At 39.4% G+C, this 13248-nt stretch overlaps 1 protein-coding gene across 1 annotated transcript in view; it reads right to left on the reverse strand.

Annotated features, from left to right (window-relative positions):
- Positions 1-13248, reverse strand: part of SEZ6L (seizure related 6 homolog like) — a 636929-nt gene that overhangs the window by 98640 nt on the left and 525041 nt on the right. The window contains exons 8-9 of the mRNA XM_082244006.1: positions 9724-9918; positions 8832-8970 (exon numbers count right to left, since the gene is read on the reverse strand). Of these exons, the coding sequence (XP_082100132.1) occupies positions 8832-8970; positions 9724-9918 (334 nt within the window). The remainder of the gene's footprint in view (positions 1-8831; positions 8971-9723; positions 9919-13248) is intronic.

Below are 13248 nucleotides of genomic sequence, written 5' to 3' on the forward strand. Positions count from 1 at the left end.
GAGGTGCACCATCATAAACACTATGCTGATTGTATTTACCATAGCTCCTAAGGAATTCAATACCTCATTTGAAAGACAATGTTTACCCCCTTCAATGACAAAGGCCAATATCATTATTTTGTTAAAACCTGGATATGTACCCACCCTGGATCTAACAGACTCATATCACGTTTTTCAAAGGGACGCTAAAATCTTAGTAAGAGCCCATTCAGACAGGGGCGACACGACTTGCTGGGGCGACCTTTGAAGTCGCGGTGCACGCGCGACATGCATGGACTTCATATAATTGAAGTGAATGCAAGTCGCCTCCAGGTCGCCCCAAAGTAGTACAGGACCCTTTTTCTAAGTCGGAGCGACTTGTGTCACTCCTATTAGAACGGGTCCTGTGCTAATCAATGGCAGGCGACCGACCGCGACTTGTCAGGCGACCAAGGCGACCAAGCTAGTGTGAATGGACCCTAAAGGTTCTAGCTTCCAGGTATTCACTGATGTTTTTTTTTATCCTTTTCTGAGTTGCGATCTAGATCTAACCTCCCTCAGTATATGAACTTTTATTATTTATAGCTTCAATATGCCATGAGAGCACATGGTATTTCCTGTGATTGGTGTTTGTCTCCCATTCCTTTATTTAATTTATTGCAAGCAACTGAAACCTCTAAAGGTTTCATATCTTCTTGCTATCAGTTGCATTTATTGAGGACTTTTCTTTTAAAGTGGCATAGAAATGGGAACACGATGTGTGACCTTTTGTGGAGGACCAGTTGGAAATAATTGTCCAGACTAGGTCCCTCAATGTTACCCAACAACTTTCACAACTATTTATCTTCTTACATACTCATTATACCCCTTTAAGGCTCTTTTAAGATGGGAGTTTCTGAAGATCCACTATGTGGTAGGTGTCACAGAGACTATGGAGACCTGATCCACTTACTCTGGTGCTGCCCCAAACTCCATATTTAATGGATAGGGGTTAAAGATAGACTGAATGAAGTATTTCAGACTAATATCGATGTTTATCCAAAGAATTTTGGGTAATTTTGATCAGGATTGGTTCAGGAATCCAATAGAGAGGACATGGCCAGTGTGCTATTTTAGGCTTGCAAACGTACTCTATACTGGGAATTTTCAGGGCCAATAACACTTATCGTTTGGATCAGGGTGATACATTAAGACTTAAATGCTATATACTGTATATCCACACAGGTGCTGTCCCGCCAAGTTTAAGAAGGTATAGGCCAAGTGGTTAGAAATTCCAGCTTTAGTCCCTGGATCTAGTTATAAATCAGATTCTGTAGCTCCTAATCGCTGCACTGGACTCAGATGTGTGCTCACTATGTACCAATAGGCTCAGTCATGGATATTTATCACTATTGAAGTTTTTGTGATTGATGATGCTTATGTTTACCAGTTGATTCTTATTTAAATGTGACCAAAGTAGCCTTCTGTATTATTGTTTAATGACTACTCTGAAACTCTGTAACTTCTCAATAAATGTATTCTCTAATTTAAAAACAAAATATTATGGCAAAGTAAACAAATTGCTACCAGTATCATTTTCACCTCTCCTATCACTGTACGGGATAACCTGATGAATAATCTCTTGGTGAGCACCACATTAGTACAAGCAATATAGTTCCACAATAAGAGTTAAAGCGGAGGAATTATACTTACCTCCATCTTCTCGCTCCGGGTCACCTGAAAAACAAATGGATAATCGCAATTTTTTTTTTTTTTACTTACCTGGTTTAGAAGAAAATATACTTACCTTACTTCCTCTTCCTCCCCTCGGCGGCCACGGCGATTCGTCACTTCCTGGCTTTGCAATGATTCCTGGGAGCTGAACGTCATCGCTCCCAGGAATCAATGCGCCTGCACCGGCCCCGATGTCAGTTCCGGTGCTGGCGCCGTCATACCTTGCTAAACAGCTTCTGGGCATGCCCAGAAGCTGTGCAGGGGTGACGCTGCGGCTCCGGAAGTGACGGCGGGGTCGGTGCAGTGCATCGTGGGACCGAAGAAGACGGAAGAGGACATAGAAGAGGATCGCGCTGGCTTCAAGCTGCCCACACCTGAGATGGCAGCGCTGGACAATACATTTTCAAGGTAAGTATTTCTTCTTGCAGGTAAGTGTGACCCGGGACAGATCAGAGGCTAGCCATTGTGGAATGCACTAGCCCTGACTGTACTGGGGGTATTTTTATAAAAAAAAATGTCCCAGGGTGGAACTCCGCTTTAATCTCTGATATGACTATTGTTGCAGTAGTAATCACTACACGGCAACTGCAGAGAATATTCACTCTGAAAATTGATTGTTCGGTTTCATGCAGTGAAGCTATGTTCACTCTGTACCTCCAATCATATGCAAATATAATTAAAAAAACATGCTTTTGCTTGCATGTGATTGGATGACTGTGGGGAACACGGTAATTTCACCTTATCCACTAAGCTGAGTGAACAGCCATTTTTAAACTGAGCATTTACTTTGCAAAATTCTCTACTCTATTGAATCGAACCCGATAAGCACATTTATATTGTGGAAATTCTTTAAGTGTTAGTTTTCCCTATTTGGTATGTGTATATATTTACCATAAGTAACTTTTTGGTAATTGTTTTGTAGCCTTGTTTTTATAATCTAAAGTTTTGACCATTTTCTTCATGAATACAGTAATTCATTATATTTAAACTAACAAGTAAGGTTCCTCTTCTTTCCACGCTATCTTGAGCCAGAGGCAGTATTTAGAATGTCTGCTGGTAAGTGAAATTAAAAAATAATTATTGTGGAAACTTATGAGATTTTGGGGCATGGATGGTTACACTACAGGCTGAGATGAAGGAATCTCATTAGTTTTTTGCTGGGCTTAGAACGAATGCACATTACAAATGGCTGCAGTACATAACCTTTGAAATAAGGGTGACTAACCAACTGCTGTCATGGAGATTAATCCAGCAAAATAGCCGGCTGGCTATAGATGAGGAGATTGTATGGGATGGTTCAACAAAGATTTGAAAAATCCCATTGAAAGGAAAGGGCAATGAAACATTCTAGACAGGTAAATGATTGCTGATGAAAGAAAATAAAGCTACAGTGGTAGATCTTGGTCAAATTGTCATAGAAGTTCTTTCTATACAGTTGTCTTTGAAAAATGTCAGCACAAATGGTCATGTAGAATATGGTAACATAACTGCAAAAAAAATCAGACACGGCTCTGATTAAAAATCAATGTTGGCGAGAACCGTAGCAGCCAGAAGATTGTCAGGGTCAGGGGTGTCTTTACTGGAGGTCTGGAACTGAGGGAGAAAGAACATTTTATTGGATAAAGATTCCTCCACTGATATTAAATTGGACAGAGTCCACAGAGGCTTCAGTCCCAGAGACTTGGGCAGTAGCAACTGCCTGAGGGACGTCTTATGCCATGTCCAATTAATTTGTGCTGAAAGAAGAGATCATGTGAAAAGCATTGGAAAAGAAACAGGTGGAATTTGATGGGGAGCAAAATACTCTTTTCCCTGATTGGTTGGGCAAATATTGTTTATGAGTAGGGATGATCGAACTTTTCAAAAGTTCGGTTCGACCAGAACACCCGAACTTCCCAAAAGTTCGGCTCGGATTTCAGAACCCCATTGAAATCAATGGGACCCGAACTTCGGTAATTAAAAAAACACAATTTTGAAGCCCTAAAACCCAATAAATGCCCCTAAAAAGTGCCTAGGGTTCTGGGTCATGCCCTAGGGACTATTAATCACACAAAAAAAAGTTCTTAAAAATTGTAATTTTTGATAGAGAGACAATTATTGAAAAAATTATTGAAAGTTTCAGCTCTGTAGCATGTCCAGAACCATAAAAAAAAAGTTCATTTGTATTAGAATTGCAATAGAACAGGCATATGGCTCCGCTATTTTCACACCTTGCCGGTTTTGTAGCTGGCGTTTTTTTGGGTATTTTTTGGGGGTTATTGGAGGCAGGCATAACATCAGAACTTCTGTGTAGGGGTATATATACACACACACATGTATGTATATATACACATACACATATATAGGTGTGAAAGTAGCAGAAACCTATGCTTGCGCTAATGAAATAATTAACACCCATATGGTTTCTCTGCTATAACACCTATATGTGCGTATGTTGTGTATAAATACATATAAGTGTGTGTGTATATATACCCCTATACAGAATTTCAGATGTTTTGCCTGCCTTCAAAGACCCCCAAAAAATGCCCAAGAAAAAATGCCTGGCAGGGATAGTCTGCTCAAGTTCGGCATTGCATGCAGCCATGGGAGAGAAAAAAAACAACAAAAAGAGTGATTTAAGGGTAGGAAGAAGAAAAAAATTGTGAAGCTTCCCGAATGTGAAATGCTAGTATGGTGCTAGTAACAATAAAGCAATAAGAGACAAAACCCAGGATGTTGGGAATCTCTAGATTCATCAATCTATGTATGTGTATTTTCAAAGAGGTAAAACCCACCTCCCTCTAAGGATTGAAAGGAAACTATCAGATTTATGAGACTAGTCAGACATACACCCATAGTTGAATAATTCAGCAGTAAAGACTCAACAAGCAATCAGTAAATTCAAACAGAAACATATTACATTATCAACCCATGGATCTACTAGTATGTAGTCACTTCAAGCCTTTAGGTGCTGCTAGAGGAGGTCCGCTTAGGAGATCCCACAAAAAGGTTCCCCCTTCAGTTTTGAGAGACCTTTGAAGACTTAAACCCAATGTTGCCTACCTCCAGGGAACACATTTTCAAACAAACAATTATCCAAAGCTTCAAAATACAATTTTTTTTGGTAACATATCATAGCACATTACCAGATGCAAAGTCTAGGGGGGTTATTATCTTTTCTTACTTTGCAAATTTGACCCTAAAGGATCAGCTATCTCATGGTCTGGGTCATCATTACCTCTTTTTGAAGGACTGCTTGAAGGGGGAATTGGTAACTTTAGTTATCTTCTGAACTCTGACGGGATATTCTTTCTTGAATACTGCCTGGAGGAATTATCTTCCTTTGTTACAAGTATGCTGATTATAGAGAGTCACTTCAATGAGGCACTGGATCTGTTTATGGATGTATCCAACAATACCCCCATCTTTCCTAATCTTTTTTATGACAGTTTAAAAAAAATTTACACAGGAAGCAGTTAGTCAACATATGGCGTATCTTACATAACACTGAAAGTAACTATTCTTTCTTTTTGGCCCCGCACAGTTCTTACTCCAGAATAGACTACTTCCTTAAAAACACATGGACATTCCTAAGATGCGTTTAGTGGTGATTAAGGTAATTTCTGTCTCAGACCACTCTCCAGTTAGCCTAGATCGCTGTCTCACTAAAGAACCATGCAGAAATTTGCTGAATGAATTGTTACTGGAAGAAACTCAGATCAATACTCTGGTAGAAAAAGAACTTAAAGGATTTTTTTCAAGCACACCAAAATACAGAATCTGCCCCAATGGTGGTTTGAAAACGAGCATTATACGTTGTATCCTCATCTCACAGGGCTCTCAAGTTAAAAAGGCTAGAGCTGCACACATCTCTTCATTGCTAACTCAGATACAGCAATTTGAATTGCTGCATAAGAAAATCTCTAGACTCTTCAGTCCTTACAAACCTGCATCTCCTTTGGGAAAGACTGAATAACCTTCTTCTCCACAAGATGATTGTTGGTCTCACTAAAGCTAGACACCTTTTCTATAAATGGGGGATTAAGCCAGGTAAACTTTTAACAAAATAACTTAGGGATGCCTATTCTTTAATTCCCCATATTGATCCGGTCAAAGGGACACTGGCCCATTGCATTGAGGGGGATTGCAAAAAGATTCCTAGATTCCTAAAGATCTCTACAACTCCTTCCCATCCTTAAAGCCCTCAGCACACCAGGAAAAATTGGAATAAACAAATCAATACCTCTCTTCCTCAGGCCTCCTGCATCTCCCAGATGAAGACTCTAGTCCTTTGTAGGCACCAATTATACAGAGGACTGGTCTGCTTCCTTAAAGAGTTCTAAACCTCACAAGGCTCCTGGTCTCGATGGGTTCTCCCTCGTATACTATCAGACATTTGGTCACACTCTAGCCTACCTAATAAGGTTTTAATGACATGAGGGAGTCCAGTTCCCAGCTAACACACTCTGTGCTACTATAACCATGATACCAAAAGAAGTAAAAGATCTTGCACAATGTGTTAACTATAGACCTATTTCTTTGCTCAACTTAGACTTCAAACTGCTCACTAAAATACTGGCCACTAGATTCCTCCCTTTTATACATACAATTATCCACCAAGACTAAGTGGGTTTTGTCCCATAAAGAGAGGCAAAGGGACAATATGACATGAGCCCTAAGATTCATCCATTGAGTGCACTGTAAAGCAATCCCAAAATAGAATCTTTTAGTCACAGATGTTGAAAAAAGGATCAGGTGAACGTGTCCTTTAAGAAGGTAGTCGCAGTATGTAGGCTTTGCACAAAAGTTCCTAACACGAATAGACGCCATATACTGTATACCCAACCTTCAGCAAATATCAAAATCAGCGGCCCGCTATTAGATACATTCATACGTCAGAATGGAACCAGGCAGGGCTGCCTATTGCCTCCCCTCACCTTTAAATTGACCCTTGAGCCATTATTGTGCCAGATTACAGTTAATCCCAACATTAGCCAAATTGCAACTAATCTTGGAGAACATAAACTGGCAAGATATGTGGCTAACCTGCTTTTCTTTATAACCCAACTGCTAATTTACCTGCCTAACCTCACAGAATTTTATAGCTATAGTGTTTGCTCAAACTTCAAAATAAACCTCCAGAAGTTGGTGGTTTGAACTTCAATGTAGAGCGGGCAATTCTGCAAAACCTTGAAGCCCACTTTCCACTCAAATTGGCTCAGACACACATAAAATATTTAGATATTTATTTCACTCCCTCAATAGGAAACATTTTTTCAGCTAACTTTCCCCCATTTTTAACCAAGATTCAATAAGACTTAACTAAGTGGTCGTCAATCCTTCTCTTGTGGTTTGGGCTAATTAGCACACTTAAAATGAATGTACTTCCATGACTCCTACATGATATAGGAGTCATGGAAGTACATTAATTTTAAGTATGCTATATGAAGACTAAATCTTTTCCAGACTTTGCCAGTTTGGATGCCAAAGTCTTTTCTCAACTAGATTAAAATAGATTTGGAAAGATCTTATAGCCAATAGATCCCATAGACTCATAGTGGTGACATATCACAGGGACACTCATACGAATCAAATACTGGATTGTTGCAATGCTAGCTCTAGTAAAGGTTGGGCACTATTAGAACAGAGGTTCGCAGAGAAACCACTCTGGGGTCTCCTCTGGCTACCCCCAGATATTATTAAAAAGCTCTACCAGCACCCGATCATTGGACTATTCTTAAAATTTTTCTGGAATGACAGAAGGTCCATCTTATCTAAAAATATGCCTTCTCGCTCAACCCCTGTGATAGGCAATCCACAATCCCAACCCAGATTGCAGGAAGGGACATTCTGTTCCCTACTCCATGAGGACCAATACTGTCTTTATCACTTTCTCGCGAACGGTAAACTGAAAAAACGGTTGTAGGTACAAGGTATGCAATTGCATAATTTTCTCTCTGAACTATGAAACAACAAATCTCAACCTTTCCTCCTACCCACACAGTTTTATGCACTGTGTTTGGAGACAGAACCACCCAGACATTGCCATCCCACTCTTATCGAATTCTATCCCATCCACCTGATGTTATCTATACAAAATATATAGAGCAATGGAATAAAAAACTTGCATGTCACATTTATAGTTCAACAAAAAGATAGGATTATGAAGTTGGCCCACAAAGCTTCTATTTCATGTGCCTTACAGGAAATGGGCTAGAAGATACTAGCACGGTGGTATAGGGTCCCCAAGAGATTGCAGAAAAATTTCCTTCAATGCTGCCCATTGTATTGGAGAGGTAGGATTTTAGAAACAGGTTGCGCAGGGCATTCTCAAGCTGATAGATGTCCAGATACCGGACTGCCCAGAAGCATTTCTTCTCCATCTGTCTTCAATGTTATTAAAGTGCTACAAACAATCTTTTTTAATACTTTTTCTGAATGCAGCCAAATCCTGTATACTGATTTATTGGAAACAAACAAAACCTTCGCAAATTAGGCTATGATTGTCCAAGGGTAATGAATTCTAATTTATGGAGGAATTGATAGCAGTGGCTAATTCCAATGAGGGAAAAGCAAAACCTGGTTCTTTTGAACCACGTTTAATTCTATAAAGTACTGTGCCCTAATACATGACAGCTAAATAAGGGCATCACGTGTCTGGACGTTTTACTAGCCCTGCAATTCACCCCCACAGGTCCACACGTGCAGTCTCTTCCCTTCTTTCCCCCTTTACTAACCATTCTCCCCCCTTTTTTCCTCATGTTTTTGATTTTTTTGTTCCTATACCAGTTTTGTATGTGGTCATCCAGATTGTAGATACTCAGTCAGAGCTGGCTTTGATCACCATAGGTTCAGAAATCTCTTAAACAAGCTACAAGTCTGACCAATGTAGCCCACTGTTAACCTTATCAGAATTTACAGAATATATCTAATGCTACACTAATGTCCACATCTTGGTTTTACTTGTCCTGGTCTAGTATGTAAATAAGCGGTTCATTGCTGTTCAATTGACATTGCATATGGCTGTATGACTTTACTTTAAAAAAAATTGAAAATATAGAATAAAAAGAAAAATATCTGGTATTCACTTATGATATTTTAAACAAAGAATGTGAATTGAATACTTCAGTTTCCCAAAAATTTGTCTTAGCAATACTCACAGCTGTATATCAAGAAATATTCTCCGATCATCTCCCACATGGATTCTCCATATACAGTCTTCTCCCTCTGTGTACAAATCAGGCCAGTTTGGTGAGAGAATAACCCCAGCTGGGGTGGAAAGCTCCCCACCACACATCGCTAAAGAATTTAGGAGAAAGTAATCAGACAATGTACAGACATAACAATGAAACTTTATAGGCTTACATAAAGACAAAATAAAGTGTATACCACATTGTATTTACCAAAACAAAAGCAGCAAGTACTATATTGCATATGTCACTATTTCCCAAACTTGTCCTCAAGTCTTATTATTAGTGCATGTGTTGTGTCTATCCACACTGGGAGCATTTACTGTTGGTGAGAATCCTATAACTGTTTTTATTTAATACTGAATTCAAACAATACACTGGTGTGTTGGATTTCGAGGACGAGTCTTTATTAGGAGAAATCTGTCACAAATTGGGGCATTTCAAACTGAACATATAATAATCCAAGATGTACAGTATAAAGATTAAAGTTTCTGTAAACTCAACCACTAAAATCTCATATAAGCTTTAACATATTACTGTAATTTTAAATGTAATTTTCAAAATGTTATTCATTAAATACTGAGTTTATCTATTGAGAGAACAGAGAGTAAAGGACAAAATGAAACCCCAGGTGATGGGAGGGATGGGCATACTGGAATATGAGATTCTCATACAATTTAAGCTGCAAATATTTCTGGATTATACATGTGCTCAGTTTGGATTACCTAGATTTGTAACTAGTTAACTTTAGCTAAATTAAAATGTCAGAAGATGTAACATACATTCCAGGGATACATTTGATTAAAATACCTAAATCTACAGCAGTTACAATGGAATTGTAGACAAAAAGTAACTTTCTTACCTCTGCATAGAGGTTCTGTATCATTCCAGTAAGGATCTTTCATATTGATACACTCTATAATGGATGGTCCTTGTTCCAGAGAGTGCCCAGGGTCACATGTAAACTCTACCACGGTCCCCATGCTGTAAGTTGGATCTGTTGTTGTAAAGTTGCCATTCTGAATATAGGGTTCATAGCAGTGACCTCGTTCAAAGGCTGAAAAATGAAGACAGTGATCAGTCAAAGTGATAGTAGTAGGGGTAGTGAACAAGCACGTAGCAGTCATGTGAAACACATCTACTGTCCTACCCTGCTGTACCTTGTACCACTTATGTGAATAAAGGAACTTTTTTTCATTGGATTCCGTGGTGGTGTGCGACCATTTTCCTCTTTTATGCTTCTCCTGGTGGCGAGCCGAAGTTCAGCACCCACCTTGAATTGTGGACTTTGACTGGCCTGAGCGGTGTTATCTCTCTTCAGTGATCAGACAAAGCCATGGATTTCAAAACATTCAATATCACTTTGCTATGATAAACTATACACATCCAATACTTACTGGTCCTTTAATCTATTTTTCATAAATTTTTCTTACTGCATTTTTACACCTCCTTGTAACAGCCTCTGAACTTGTAACAGCCTCTGTGAGCTTCTGAACTTCTCCCCCCCCCCTTACTCCTATTTGTTTGGAACAAGTAGTACATGTCAGTTGTGGTCACGTGCATTTCTCTATGCACACTATAAATCTCATAGTCCATAGTTCATAAATGCTAGTCCAGTGATGGTGTACCTTGGCATCCCGGATGTTTTGGAACTAAATTTCCCATTATGCTCATACACTCTGCAGTGTAGTTGAGCATCATGGGAAATGTAATTCCAAAACATTTGGGGTGCCAAGGTTCGCATCACTGCCTTAGTCCATCTCAAGAACAAGCAAAAGAGGATCGCTATGCTCCTACATGGGACCATGGAGATTGAATGTAGCCCCCTTCAACAGGAAGTTAGATCATGGTAGCAAAAGAAAAAAAAGCAAATTGGAGATTTGGAGGAGGCTGAGAACAAAAGAAGGTCAATATTTATTGTACAACATTTTTGAATTTATGACTATTCTTTATAGTGTTGAAACCATAGTACTTGCAGTACAAAAAAAGTAGACTCAAGCTTTGTTGTCTAGTAGAGCTGTGTAAATCTCAGAACTGGATAGACAGACATGCAAATCCTCTTGCTTATACTTATATTTAGCTGTCTCCCCGGAGTTCAGCTTTAACCCCTTAAACCAATATTCTAACATTAACCCTAACTCTTAAAAACCTATAACTTGACACTAAAACAAATCAGATGTAACCTGTACCATATCCCTTACATTGAATTAAACACCGTGGCATCATACTTACCTTACCTACCTGAATCATCAGTGTTAAAGGTCACCTGTTTAATTTTGAATTGTAAAGCTGCCCATACATGGATAAAAATTTGCCCAGTTCAGAAGGAATCAGTTGGTTTTTGATCCATGTATGGCCATTCCCGTTCAAGAAAAGGCAATCTATCGACTGACTTTTCACAAATAGGACTGCTGGAAAATTTCAGTTTGATCAGTGTTGCAGCCAATAGGCTGCAGCACTGATAAGTGTTTTTGACTGCGGGGAGGCAGGTAAGTCTCCCGTTATCAGAATATAAAGACACAGCAGGGAGAATTTTCATTCAGCCAGCATGAACAAAAAAAAACAAACCTGATTCCCCCATCCACACATTTGGTGTGGTTGGGGGAATCAGGTTAGTTTTTTTTGTTCATGCTGTCTTTATGAAAAAAGTGACCCATGTATGGACAGCTTAACAGTGCAAGGTGTCAAATTAACCATTTGCTGACCATGACTTTTTCTAACATTTGTTGTTTACAAGTAAAAATCTGTATTTTTTGCTAGAATATTACTTAGAACCCCCAAACATTATATATATTTTTTATAGCAGAGACCCTGGAGCATAAAATGGCGGTCTGTATTTGCACAGCTGTCTTTCAAACGTAATTTTTTGGGAAAAAATTACACTTTAATTAAAACAACAAAACAAAAAACAAAAAACCAGTAAAGTTAGCTAAATATTTTTGTATAATGTGAAAGGTGATGTTACACTGAGTAATCAAATACCTAACATGTCAAGCTTTAAAATTGCAGATGCTCGTTGAATGGCGACAAACTATTATACTTAAAAATTTCCAGAGGCGACGCTTTAAAATTTTTTACAGGTTACCTGTTTAGAGTTACAGAGGAGGTTCTGTACTACAATTATTGCTCTAATTCTAAAGATCATGATTCATGGCGAAACCTCACATGTGTGGTTTGAAGACCAGGACTTACGTATGCGTTCGCTTTTGCACACAAGCTCAGGGGGATGGGATGCTTTACATTTTTTTTTCTTATTTATTTTACTTTTTATTTTTACACTGTTGGTATAATATTTTATCACTTTACGTGCTGCCCAGAGTGTTATTCTTGTTTCAAATGATCCCGTTTAATATCCCCAGGAACTTGATTACACTTGTATCATCTCTGGTTTCCAAATATATTTGGCGTCACTCTAAACCGCGGATAGCTCGCAGTATCCTCTCACGAGCCAAAACCAATGGGGGGCTAGCCCTGCCTGACTTTAGAAAGTACTTTCTAGTATCCGTACTTTCCAGGATCTTAGATTGGAAACATCATTCACAAACTAATGGGTCCATTTGGAACATACTTTCTCCAGTACTGTACTTTACACGCAGCTTTGGATCCCACCCAAATATAGACACCTCTCGATTAACACGTCACCCTTAACGAAGTCTGTTTTTCAAATTTGGGACTCTTTGCACAAATGTTATAAGATACCTTACAACTCCCCCCCTAATGCCGATCATGGGCCACCAATTCTTCCCCCCAGGCATCCAGGACCCTTCATACCTTCACTGGCTACCGCTGTCTCCAACCCTTTTTTCACCATGTAACCGGCAAGCAGGGTATCCTCCCACTTTCCACCCTGATTTGGACCAAACACTCTTCAGTCATGGACCACTGGAGATACATCCAACTGAAACTATTCATAAAAACTTTACCTCAACCCTCTTGCTCTTTGGAAGACCTTAATCCAATTGAAGGTATCTTAAATCTCAACACGCCTCCTAAGGGTATGCTATCCCTAACCTACAAAGCTCTTCTGGAAATGGACTCGGCCAGGACGCCATACTTCCTTAAGCAATGGGAAATGGACTTATAACTGCCTCTCTCGGATGACCTTAGGAAGAAAATGTTTACGCTCACTCACTCGTCAGCCATCTCCTCCAAATTGGCGGAGGTCAACTACAAACTTCTGACCAGATGGCACCTCTCTCCTGCAAAACTGCATCTACTCTTTTGATCTGCCTCTAATCTCTGTTGGAGGGGCTGTGGTGCCGTGGCTACTCATGCTCACATCTGGTGGTCCTGCCCAGTTATTCGCCCATTCTGGTCGACAGTTCTTCGCCTAATGGAGTCCATTCAGCGTTCACCAATTAATGATGATCCATGGGAAGTGCTGTTT

This window comes from Pelophylax lessonae (assembly GCF_965119305.1).
Source record: "Pelophylax lessonae genome assembly, chromosome: 1".
Lineage (NCBI taxonomy): Eukaryota > Metazoa > Chordata > Amphibia > Anura > Ranidae > Pelophylax > Pelophylax lessonae.